A 12,632-nucleotide genomic window follows, 5' to 3' on the forward strand; every position below is an offset into this window, starting at 1 on the left:
ATACGAAAAAAACCAAAAATTATATAACATATTTAATATCGGAAACACTGTACCACAAAAATAAAAATTAATCCTATGAAATGAAACCTTACGAAACCAAACCAGAACCCAACAATGGATGCCTATCGCGTTACTATACAGCAATTCAAAATTATTGGTTACAATTTCAGATTATCTCGGTATATAGAACGGGGTTCCCTCTGATCCCCAGATTAGATTCTCTGTACGCAATCAGACTATATAGCCAATGGATTCGTACTGATTGGAGAATCGATTCGAGCATGATGGGTCAAAGGTTACGAGAAGCCCCAAAAATAGCTAAGATAAGGGACACACCAAACTACTATGGAGGTCCTAAAGTGACTTAAAAGGGTGTTCCGACAGGGTGTTGTTCGGTAAGTATATCCGAAACTGGTCCAAGTAAAAATAGATCAAATAGGCCCAATTTAAAGCCTATACAGAAATATACTCCCAATTAATTTCTAAAATAGACAAAGTAAATTACTCATTGTAATAGACCAACGGAAATTACCAAGACCATCCACGTCTATCGCTCCCACATCTCAAATAATACAAGCCGATTGTCCCAGACTTTTCTTGTAAACTTTCTTTATTATAAAACCCACGTGAAATTGTCGTCAAAACTCATTACAAAGTCAATGCCGCTTCTAAAGTTATTTAGGGGTATTTTTTTCTTTGGTCCGGGAAAAAAATTTACCCTTCTTTTCCCATTAAGAATTTTTTCTCACCATTAATCTACATCCTTAAAATAATAATTTCTTACGCGTTAAAAAATACATAACCCCTGCCTTTCTTTGTGGTAAAAACTTGGACTGAAAAACACTTCCTTGGTAGCGTGGGAGTTACATAAATAAAAATGGCAGAACCAATCAAATTCGAGTGCGGCTCAATTGACAGATAAAATGTCGTAACGCGGAATTAAGATAAAGGGGGGTAGATACGATGTTTTTGGTGTAATATATTGAAGATAAGAGGTCGTCAGAGTGTATGGTAACCCAAAAACCAGGAAACAATGACGTCATCTCGCTTAATATTCGTAATTTCTGTATTATTTTCGTCAAACAGGAGATGACATTAAATGTCCCTTCAGACGAAACCTTTACAATATTTTTAAAGAAATATTTAACTTTAAAATTCACTGTTTAGTCTTGGAAATGTTTTTGTAAGTAATAATTACCGTCTGAAGGAGACTTAACCCTCGCGTACAAGGTTGTTAAGCTTTGAAAATTAAATATACTTCAACAAAATCTTCCCAGAAAGCGTGGGCATTCGCGATTTCCTTAGTCAATTCACCAATTCAACGAAAAGGGTTTATTTACTATACAATGATGGCATCGAACTTACTTCGACAGTGTAAGATTGTATTGAGAAATTACATTCACTGCCATCTAATTTAACGGGAAAGTGATTGAAATGTCAATCAAAGACACAAAACATGGGCGGGCGGATTGTTACTTGTTAATTAATCGAAACGGGGTTGTGTCAAATTTGACCCCGAGGTCAATTTCGAATTACTCAAGATGTCAAGAAATCGTAAAGGAGTGCTCAAATATATCTTGTCTCAAAGATAGTTTAAATTAATTAAGTTTGGATGTCACATTGACTTCCGAGTGATAACTGACAAGCATTGGAAGTACTTGGACAGTACAGGGCGGCTAAAGACAGTACGAGATATTTTTCCCCGTTAAAAATATGACGTATCTAGGTGACCTTAGAGGATTCTTCAGAATCCGTTTAAGACTTGAAAGAAAAGTTTAAAAAGAAAAATCTATTTTGCTTTTAAACACACGTATATCAGGAAAACCCAACTAAAAGACGAGTACAGAAGAGAGGAGAGGAGAGTATTTGCTATCGGAAGAGGCAACTTTTTAGCATTTTAAACTTTTATTTATTCAGGTTTTTAAGTGGGTTGAGGAGCTTCATACTCGTGACCTTTACGTATTACCATACAATCTTGCTTTAGAGAATGTTTTCCCCATAGAGAAATGCTTCGCAATTGAACTATTTCAATTCATAAATACAGAATTAACTCATTTGATCATTTAAGGCTAATTAAATTAAAATGTAATGATTAATAAATATAAGAAAGCGGTATTCTAAGGCTTGATTCTCATTGATTATTCCAACTGAAACGAAACCGATGTTTTTTGGGTTTAAAAAAAATAAAAACATTTCGGCGTCAGTTAAGAAGATTTCTAGATTAATTTGTTACACGGGTATCGCTTATAAAAACTACAGCTATGAGGGTATCCAAGCGTCAAACGCGGGTCGGGATGCAGCTGTAACGGGGATTTCTGCTAGGCTGGATTAAACCAAGCGTTTTAAAGTAATTTCGTGCCAATGGAGGTGACATTTATATTTTACTAAGGAAGCCGACATGCAAGCTTCTGGACCGGCAGCTCTCGACGTAATACAGTTGCTTTTTCATTCATTCATTCATAAGTGTTGTTAAATTGCGCGTGCAGGATGGCCACGTGGTAACTGCCGCGCCAAATTTTAAGGGATAATAAAATGTTTTACGTAAATAATCAAAGTATATTCATTTTAATGATTTAACTAAGTGTTCTAACGGTCAATAACTCAACAGGGCAGGGCGTTAACACTTTCCCAGAAAAAATCCCTCGGCTTTCCGGTACGCGCTGACGTCTGACCTTTGACCCTTCAACACCATACTACGCGAGAGATGAAAAATCGATGAAATATCGTGGTCGACTCCGCCTTCCCACAATTCCTAGTGTATATAATATTCCTACTATGATACGGTTCTATCCTCAAGAGGTAAATCACTTAAAATACGATAAATGTCACGTGAAATCTGGTGAAATTGCACGTGAAAACTGGAAAAATCTCGTGAAAGTAAGCACATATTCACGTGGAATCAAGTTGAAATCTTTAATACCAACTACGACAATGAAATATAAACGATATTCATTAGTGATTTACCCCTCGAATCTGTTACATCCGGTCCTCTCTGTAAGTTACCTCAGAGTTACCCGTTCCCTTCAGGGCATATCTCGAAAAGATAAAAAAAAAAAAAACATCCTAGCAAGAAAGAAGAAATGAGAAAAAATACATAACTCGGAATGGGATGTTCCCGAACGAACTGGGATAGATATTCCGAAGGTCACGACCCCTACGCTCTGTTTCCAAATTCATTTTTATCCCATACCAAATCTCTTGGCATTAAAGACGACTCTATAGAGTATGGGGGGGAAATTAGACAATGGGTGAGAGATGTATAGTACGTGATTTGTATCTTTCATAACAGTTTCTTTTCATTGTTGTAACTTTTATTTTTCTTACGTGGGTATATATACATATTAAGCCTTGGCGTGCTATTATATGGCGAGAGTTTTATCACGCCCACTTGGCTCAAAAACACCATCGGGAAGTCACGAAAATAACTTAAGGTTTCGTGATAGCTTTATGCCTTATGTCATGCAATAATATTCACATTCATAATGGATATAAATTATTCTCTGTACACATATTTAATATCTATCCCATAATTTCACTCAATATGTGTAACCCGATTGCACCAGAATAGTATTTGCCGCGTAACTAATCCCTACTAATCGTGATTCGCCGAATACCAAATACCTTAAAGTGACAATTACGGGAAATTGTAAATTATAAATTGTCATTAACGTTCTTATTTTAATTTTTCTATATTAACATTTTAAGTTTAAGGTGCTTATACAGAAGGGCAAGATGTTTCGCTACTTAACGTTGTCGGGACAAGGACGCAGCTGGTTAATCATTAAAACATTTTTTTTATTTTAATATATTTTCATTCATGAAGCGGCGAATGATATTACTACGAAAACTAAAGGATTTCCTTTGATGACATTTCGATGGCATGATTTTTTTTTATAGCAAACAATTTTATACGCGTGGCTAAATCGTGTTAGCGTCTAGCCCTTAGGCTGGTTATTAAAAATCAGGGCCAGATGTTCTCGTATTAAATATAATTTTAATCCTTGGGACTCGTTATACAAGAGTTTGTCGAAAAAAAGGAATAAAACGTGGTTGGTTTTACGGTTATTCGAGTTTACGTGCAATTTTAAATTGTAAGCCGTTAGTTGAAATGAGACTGCACGTGAATTTATATCACGGTTTATATTAATTTCCACGTGCAAATTTTAAACCCAAGGAGTATATATTAAGTATTGATATCTCGTATACCAAGGAGGATTGAGTATGGAGTGTAAATACGTTAAAATATGTAAAAAAGAGGATAGTTAAGTGTAACGTGGGTGTTACACAAGCCTCCAATAACTAAACTAAAATACGACTGAATTCGAATCTTTTGTGATTTTGCATCTCATAGTAAAAAAATAATACAAAATCCTTCAAAGAAACTTTGATAAAAGAGAAAGTTTTGAATTTTAACAATAAACCGGATCCTATTAGCAAAAACCAAATTATGTACTACGCGTCAGTCTTTATAAAAAGAAATAATAAAAGAAGCAATTAAGATGGACAATGTAAAAGAAAAGAAAAGAAATTTAAAAAAAAAACAATAGGGACAATTTACGCTATATTTTGCGCAATATATCCGGCAATTTTAACTAACACTAACTAATAATTAGTATGTTGTTGTATATTACAATGATGTGTCAATGGTACGTGTACCTTAGGACAAGGACGTCTTGCTCAAAAACCAAAAAATACTTGAAGCTAATTAACTTTTGTAGGTATAGAATTTTAACAGTTATAAAATTATCCGATGGCAGTTCATAGGTTCAATAAAGGTGTTGATCAATGAGATATTAACACGAGATGCCATTAGTAAAAAATTAAAATTAAACCATTAATCGACCTTAGGTTTTTATCGTAACGGGTCATTTGAATTCCATTTCTTTTAAATTGAATCTAATTAATTTTGAATCCAAAACTCTTATTTTAATTTTAATGAGATCCGAGATGGATACACCATTTTCTAATTGAGATTGAATTTTTTTAAACTATCAATCAAACCGTGACGACCTCGCGACAGAGACAATAACCCATTGACCAACTTTAGAACGTTATAATTATAGACCTGTGTCCACAAATTTTGGAGATAAAAATGAACTTTAAAATATCATAACTCTGTCAAATCAACGAATATGATGAAAAACTCATTAGAATACGACCGCCCAAATATCCTCTATGAAACCATGTGATTTAACTAACACGTTTTGAGGAAAAGAGGGAGCGATTAAGCGGTTGCGAGCCTCCCCCGACTTGAATATTTAATGCCAAAACCCAGCAATAAAAAAAAAAAATTGAGAGTAAAACCAATACCTGGATTTTGAGGAAAGAATGGACGAGATTTAATAACACGGGCGGTATAATATTTCCAGAGGGTGAAACTGAACTGATACGGTCGTAAAAAAGCCTTACGTCATCCCACTCACACCGGCGTACCCATTTTAGCCTAGCGGGAATTGAATGGGGTTCCACTATAAGGATATAGAATCCCCCCCTCTCAGATTGGCCTAATATTACCGCTACTTTTTGACACTTGACCCCGCCGAAACGTTACTCAGCGAGTTAGGTTTTTGGCTACCGGTTCTTTCCCCAAAACAGTATAGTAGAGATTGGTATAACACACCCATTTATAAAGTAACGGCATCCCATGATGATATTTCACATTCAGTTAAGAGTCAAGACTGCTTGCTGTCATTACTACATTTCAGGACTTAAAGGGACAGTTTCAGATTAACTAAATACACCATAGAGTAATTTCGGTAGAACTGTGTATCCCCAACGTTGGGGGGGGGACAACTTTGTAATAGAGAATACTATTTGTCCCCGGAAGTGGAGGGGATATGACTATGGTAAGAGATAGACGGGTTGCCGTATATATGGGAAATAAATTACACTATTATCAGAGTCCCATCTCCTGGGACGAAACTTCAGACACGTGACACTATCCATTTAAACAAAGTCAGCCTGATACCAACCGAATGGCTTACTTCCTTCTCGGAAGTGGAGGGGACACGGACAGTTTTAACTTGACACTATGATCAACTCCTTGTTCAGTATGTCCTCAATACGTCCCACGCTAAGGGGAATTGTTAAAACAATGTTCTTCTCTAGCACTGAAAACCGACAATGTCCTTCCTATACTAAGGCTACTTTCCAGAATCAATATTTAGAGCTGCGCTTGGCGTGCGAGGGTTAGTACTTTGGTTTCGTTCACCATAGGAAAGTTTTTTTACTGCACGAATCCGTGCATTAAACTTAAGTGAAAATATAAACTTTATCCCTAATAAAAATCGCATGGGATTATGGGAGTTTTTATTACCTTTCACGGCATATTTATGATGCAGGTACGGTTTTATTTACCTTGCAGTGGACATGATAAAATAATCACTTTCTGAATTTGATCGGGTATTCATTCATTCATTAATTAATGAAGTCAGACACAATCAAAATGACGTATATTAATTAAATATTTACGATATTTTCGTTAGAAAAATAAAATATGGCAATAATAATTTTAGTATTAACGGGAATAGCATTGTATGACGTCACAGACTCTTAATTAAATTTCCGGTAATTAACCGAGTCCGTTTTTAATTAATGTTCGCATGAAGTGATAATTAAGATGCCTTAGAATGTCTTGGGTTCCTGAAATATTACTTCATATTGGGGAGAAAGAAACCCGGCATAAAATCTTTGGAAGTATTTAAGTAAAATTGAGAAATTGTCAGGAATCTTACGATAAAGAAGAAGAAACCGAGGCTTACTTAACCAACGCGTCTAAGCCTAAAAACATTATAAACCCACGCTTAATAAAAATAAATAATAATTCATCTTCCATCTCGGAATATTTGTAATTCTTTCGTATTAAAGCGTAAGTATATAGTTAATCTTTCGTATTATTAATTTTTTGAACTTAATAACGTGGTTGATTTTATTCAATGCAAACGTTGAGTCATTTTTATGCCCCCCCCCTTCCCCTTGGCTCACAAATCGTATACTGGTCCAATTTAACCGGAACGGAACACGTTAAAAGGGTTGAAAAAACTTGCCAAGTACCCTCCTCCTCCCCCATCGCTCCAAAGGTCATACTGCCTAAAAAACTAAACATCAGAGAGCAAAAAAATATTCGCACGTACTCTTCTACCCCAACCGTAATTTATTAAAACAACACAGCTAGATATTAGCGGAGCGTTACTACCAGGCCAAGCTTGCTCTATTTCTAAAAAGCAATGACCACGATTAACTTTAATTGATATTAGGGCAAAATGGGATTGTTCTAAAACACCATGTTCTAAACCTCTTATGTATGAGTTTTTAGGGTTTTTTTCTAAGGGTTTTGATTAATTGAGTTATAAAAAAAATATTTTTATAATCTGTATTTAATCGATTTGGATTTTCGTCTACTCCGAAATAAATTCTATAAGTTGGGTCTAATGACGTCAGTTGATCTACAGGCTTATTGAAATAAATTTGAGTTTATAATAAGAAGAAAGAGAATTTAATGTAGTTGATTTTCATCTAGTGGGAAATAAAATTCCACAAGTTAGGTCTAATGACGTCAGTTGATCTACTGGAGTATTGAAAAAGGACGAGATTATAATAAGAATGAATTTAACAGATTTGATTTTAGTCTACTGGGAAATAAAATTCCACGTGTTAGGTCTAATGACGTCAGTTGATCTACAGGCGTATTGAAAAAGGGGGCGAGATTATGATAAGAAGAATGAATTTAACAGATTTGATTTTGGTCTACTGGGAAATAAAATTCAACAAGTTAGGTCTAATGACGTCAGTTGATCTACAGGCGTATTGAAAAAGGGGCGAGTTTATGATAAGAATGAATTTAACAGATTTGATTTTCGTCTACTGGGAAATAAAATTCCACGTGTTAGGTCTAATGACGTCAGCTGATCTACAGGCGTATTGAAAAAGGGGCGAGATTATAATAAGAAGAATGAATTTAACAGATTTGATTTTCGTCTACTGGGAAATAAAATTGCACAAGTTAGGTCTAATGACGTCAGTTGATCTACAGGCGTATTGAAATAAGTGTGAGGGCCTTTATAATAAGAGGAAAGAGAATTTACACGTAGAATTTTGATTTCATTACCCCTTCACGATCACGATTACGTATTTAAAAAGCACTTGTCGATATACTCGATTTCGTGATAAATCATTATTTATATATTTCTTTTTTCCGAGCTCAAAAATTAAGCCTATTTTCGTTCAATGAACGCTTTAGAATTTCCTCCATTCATTCTTTTGTCGAAATATGCAAATTAGGGTTTTTGTTTATCGCCATATCTCAACCCCCAGGGGGTTATTCCCCATTCGCAAATAAACCAATAAACCTCCTTGAAAAATTAATGAGACTATTTTTAAACAAGGATGGTTTTTTTTGGGGTTTTTTGTGGCCCTAGGGAATGGCTATTTAAGAATTTCATTAAGGAAGCCCATTTATTTAAGGGTTTTTTTTTATAAAAGAAAGGTCTTAAAGATTTATCTTAAGATAAAACGGAACTATTTTTAAAATTACACAACCTATTTAAAAATTTCAACTGATACCCCCGAGTTCCTGACCTCGCTGAACTCTGACATTAAAATGACCCACCCACTGAACAACTGCAAAACAAACTCGAAATATTACGGCTTACCGCACGTGTTTAACCATCCTTCAATCCTGCAAGGAAATAATCCCTTCTGTTGTCTTTTAATCATCTTGTATGAATCCGATAATCCGAAATCCCGATAGAGTATTAGGCTTGGCGACTCGCTGTCTAAGACGTTCCGAAATTATGCAAATCCTACTTGAACGAATTGGCGCCAAAATTCGCCAATCACAAAATTTCCAACCGCTAAACTAGGCTTACCGCGACATTATCTTTAAACTCACAAAAACCGGCGCGATATTCAATATTTACGTCAGATATTTATCGAAACTTCACTAATTACCAAGAGTTATTGTATTTCGATTTCCATGGTTCATAAAATTCGACCCAAGAGCTAGAAGACTCGGCGGTCGACTGGTTGCAACTCGCCAGCCATCGTAGAACGGTTCTGAATGATTTTGGAATATGTTTCGTCTACCGGCCACGAGAGGGACACGCGCGTGACGTCACGCACGCGACTCTAGTAGCGCCCGAGGCGCCAGAGAGGATTGCTTTCCCTTACGTCATCGATTTTTTTTCCCGCGGAAACTCTTGATTGACCCCGGGGCCATCTTTTTGGAGGGATTTTTTTAAAAGGAATGTCGATGGCACAATCCTTTTTAATAAAAAGGTATAATCGTATACCGAATGTGTAAGATTTAAAGCCTCACCAACTTAATTCGTGCCTCGAGCGAAATAGCAAAAGTGCAATTACTTCCTGTCCAAAATCCATTCTTTCGTTTGGTAATAGTAATGCTGGGCCTCGTATTCAATCTCCCTAAATTATTTGCGTTAACTTTACAGTTCGCCAGACAAGATAATGAATTTTTCCAAAGTAAGGGTCAAAAAAACTCCCCGTTTCAAAAAATGTAATTAAATAAGTTACCGCCGAGTTTACTAAGATACTAAAAATAACGGTTACGAACTTACGATTGGATTGATTTAGCAGTCGCGCCTTTAAAAGAAAAAGGTTTAAAGCGCCCTCAGTGTTGAACCACGAAACTCGAAAAATTAAACACGTTTAATTTAACTAAATTAAACCATGTATCGTATATTTATTTTAACAATGTGAATTTAACATCAATTAAATTCGCTGTTAATTTAATTGCTTATATCAATTAAAATAAATCCTTAATCATACGTATAAAGTGACATCTATGTCAATTATTATTTGTGTGTTTTAAAATAAACAGAAATTTTTACAATTAAAATCATAATAACTTGTAATAATTTGTAAATAATTTTGTATCAAATTATATAAATTTTATAGGATTAAAATTAAGTCTCATTCAAGCTTCGCATCTAAACTAATAGATGGCGCATAAAGTTGAAGTATTATATGTTTTTCTCGTAGCTTTTGAGCGGCTTGGAAAATATGGTTTTCCAAGCCGCTCAAAGGCAATAAATTACAATAAAAATTCCTATAATCCGCAGCATCATTGTAATTATTTTTTAAGTATCAGTACTTGCAATATTGACCCTTCCGTAATTCCGTAATCAGACGCAATTTTATCATTATCCAATTGCACATCGTTAAAGAACAATTCTTGCAAACTTGGTCTAGTTTCAATTTTTCCCCATAATTGCTCTTTAATGTTCATTATTGTGTAACTTTCGGCAATTTGAAAAGTAATCGGTCGCATATCTTTGCCCATAATTTTAGCTTTGATTTTGAAACGAGTGTCTTGGCAATTTATTGGCAATTTTGAGTTTGAAAATTCAAGAGTGAAGGAAGGAAATGTATTATTACACTTGCAACGATGTTGCGATTTATCAGAAGATTCGCCGCAATTTTCGCAGCAATTACCGCATGAACTACCGAATGCTAAATATATTTAAATTGCGATTAATTAACAAGGAAATGCGCAATTTTACGGCAATATTTACAACTGCATCCCGAATCACTATCTTCGTAAGAAGAACGGCGCTTTCGAGCTTCATCTGAAATTATTTTATTTAATATTATAATCAGAAGTTGATTATTTAGAAGTATAGGTAATTTCCTAATTACTTTGCTTTTTTTGAAACAATTCCATGTTGGCCTGAGAAAGTTCTATTTCATATTTTACATTTTGTAACATAGCCTACATCATATTCAAATCAATCATTTAAATTTGACTTAATTTATCATAATTGAATTTAAATATACTTGATGTATAATTTCACGCTTTTCCCTATTGAGCTTTTCAATTTGTTTCCTTTTTTCAGCTTCACGTTCGGCTTTATTCTTTATAATATTAGGATTTAATTAAATTATTAATTAAGTCCTAGGCCTTTAATTAATACATACCAAGAAAATTTGTTTTAAGACCAATGCCTCGAAGTTCTCATAGTTAGTCGTGTTCATAATATCACGGCTCTTGGTGTTAGTCGTGTTCATAATATCACGGCTCTTGGTGTTAGTCGTGTTCATAATATCACGGCTCTTGGTGTTAGCCGTGTTCATAATTTCACGGCTCTTGGTGTTAGTCGTGTTCATAATATCACGGCTCTTGGTGTTAGCCGTGTTCATAATTTCACGGCTATTGGTGCTAGCCGTGTTCATAATTTCACGGCTATTGGTGCTAGCCGTGTTCATAATTTCACGGCTATTGGTGCTAGCCGTGTTCATAATTTCACGGCTATTGGTGCTAGCCGTGTTCATAATATCACGGCTCTTGGTGTTAGTCGTGTTCATAATATCACGGCTCTTGGTGTTAGCCGTGTTCATAATTTCACGGCTATTGGTGCTAGCCGTGTTCATAATATCACGGCTCTTGGTGCTAGTCGTGCTCATAATATCACGGCTCTTGGTGCTAGTCGTGCTCATAAAATCACGGCTCTTGGTGCTAGTCGTGCTCATAAAATCAAGGTAGTTGATGTTAGTCGTGCGCATAAAATCAAGGTAGTTGATGTTAGTCGTGCGCATAAAATCAAGGTAGTTGATGTTAGTCGTGCGCATAAAATCAAGGTTCTCGATGCTAGTTGTGCTTATAATATCAAGGATCTTGACTCTAGCCGTGTTTCTGAAATCAATTCTCTTGATTCTAGCCGTGTTTCTGATATCAAGGCTCTTGAAATTAGTAGCTGGTGCGTTGCCTGCGATTATAATATCTCATATTGAAATATACAGCTAGTGCGAACACGACTGGGATTCAAAGCTCTAGCCTCCCATTATCATACCATAAGTAACATAATAGATCTAAGTATACAACTTGACGTTATCAACACACGTATTTTTACTATGTTACTTATACAAAGGCCCTAAAACCCGTTATAAATGAAGTGGATATGCTTTATCTAACTTTTTGTTCGACTCGTAAGTTTTATAATCTCCTTTTGACAAAGGGCACAAAGTGATAAAGCTCGTATTTTCGAATTGTTATCTAAGGTTTAATTTAAAATTAACTGAATTATCTTAAACACCATGCAGATGGGAATAAACAGATACGTTCTAATCAACGTCTCAAGGATAAGTACTTAAATTAAATAAGTACTTTAGAATAATTCTGGTTAGCTTAGAAAGGGTCAGTTTATGCATATATATAATATATATAAATTTTGGGGTGCTAATTATCTAGAAAATTAAGATATCCCACGGGCGAACACTTAATTTCAACTCTTATTAATTAAGATAGAAAATTACGTCATGATTAGCTAAACGATTAAAGTTAAGATTATACTTACAAAGATTATAAAATCTTCTTGGAACCCCCATGATAGAACGAGTTTCATAACAATTAGCAATTGAGTTTTTCATGATTTTACGATTTTTTTGGGTTTTTTTGGGGTTTTTTTGTTTTTACTTAAAACTTATTTACATTAAAGTTAATGTGGAAGCTTGTCTGATACGGCACTACTATCCTATATAAATTAATTACCTTTAATTAATTTATATAAAATAGTAATTAACGCCTACGACTGAGCCAAAATAGAGTTTACGTTGCCTAACTACCTAGCGCCTTTTGCGAACTAAAATAAAAATCCCCTTTTACATTGGAAATTAGC

At 34.9% G+C, this 12,632-nt stretch overlaps 2 protein-coding genes across 2 annotated transcripts in view; both read right to left on the bottom strand.

Moving 5' to 3' along the window:
• The window catches only part of raskol (Ras GTPase-activating protein raskol), an 89,620-nt gene extending 80,573 nt beyond the window's left edge, over positions 1-9,047 (bottom strand). The window contains exon 1 of the mRNA XM_089870580.1: positions 8,652-9,047. Within this exon, the coding sequence (XP_089726706.1) occupies positions 8,652-8,715 (64 nt within the window). The 5' untranslated portion in view covers positions 8,716-9,047. The remainder of the gene's footprint in view (positions 1-8,651) is intronic.
• A 725-nt stretch (positions 9,048-9,772) lies between these two features.
• Positions 9,773-11,282, bottom strand: LOC149690856 (uncharacterized). The gene is made up of 5 exons (XM_089870731.1): positions 10,936-11,282; positions 10,795-10,872; positions 10,657-10,729; positions 10,533-10,586; positions 9,773-10,470 (listed from the first exon to the last, which is right to left on the bottom strand). Exons 1-5 carry the CDS (start codon positions 11,254-11,256, stop codon positions 10,091-10,093), a joined length of 906 nt encoding a protein of 301 aa, XP_089726857.1. The 5' UTR covers positions 11,257-11,282; the 3' UTR covers positions 9,773-10,090.
• Positions 11,283-12,632: the final 1,350 nt, after the last annotated feature.

Source organism: Phalangium opilio, unplaced genomic scaffold (assembly GCF_054372755.1).
Source record: "Phalangium opilio isolate 3A_F unplaced genomic scaffold, DU_Popi_V2 ptg000031l_1, whole genome shotgun sequence".
Classification (NCBI taxonomy): Eukaryota; Metazoa; Arthropoda; class Arachnida; order Opiliones; family Phalangiidae; genus Phalangium; species Phalangium opilio.

Bases quoted from the DNA above. Each gene is read 5' to 3' on its own strand.
- LOC149690856 (XM_089870731.1), bottom strand. From the start codon at position 11,256: ATGAACACGGCTAGCACCAATAGCCGTGAAATTATGAACACGGCTAGC. The intron at 10,873-10,935 runs GTATGTATTAAT...AATATTATAAAG, and splicing joins TCTTAAAACAAATTTTCTTG to AATAAAGCCGAACGTGAAGC. The intron at 10,730-10,794 runs GTATATTTAAAT...AATATGATGTAG, and splicing joins AGCGTGAAATTATACATCAA to GCTATGTTACAAAATGTAAA.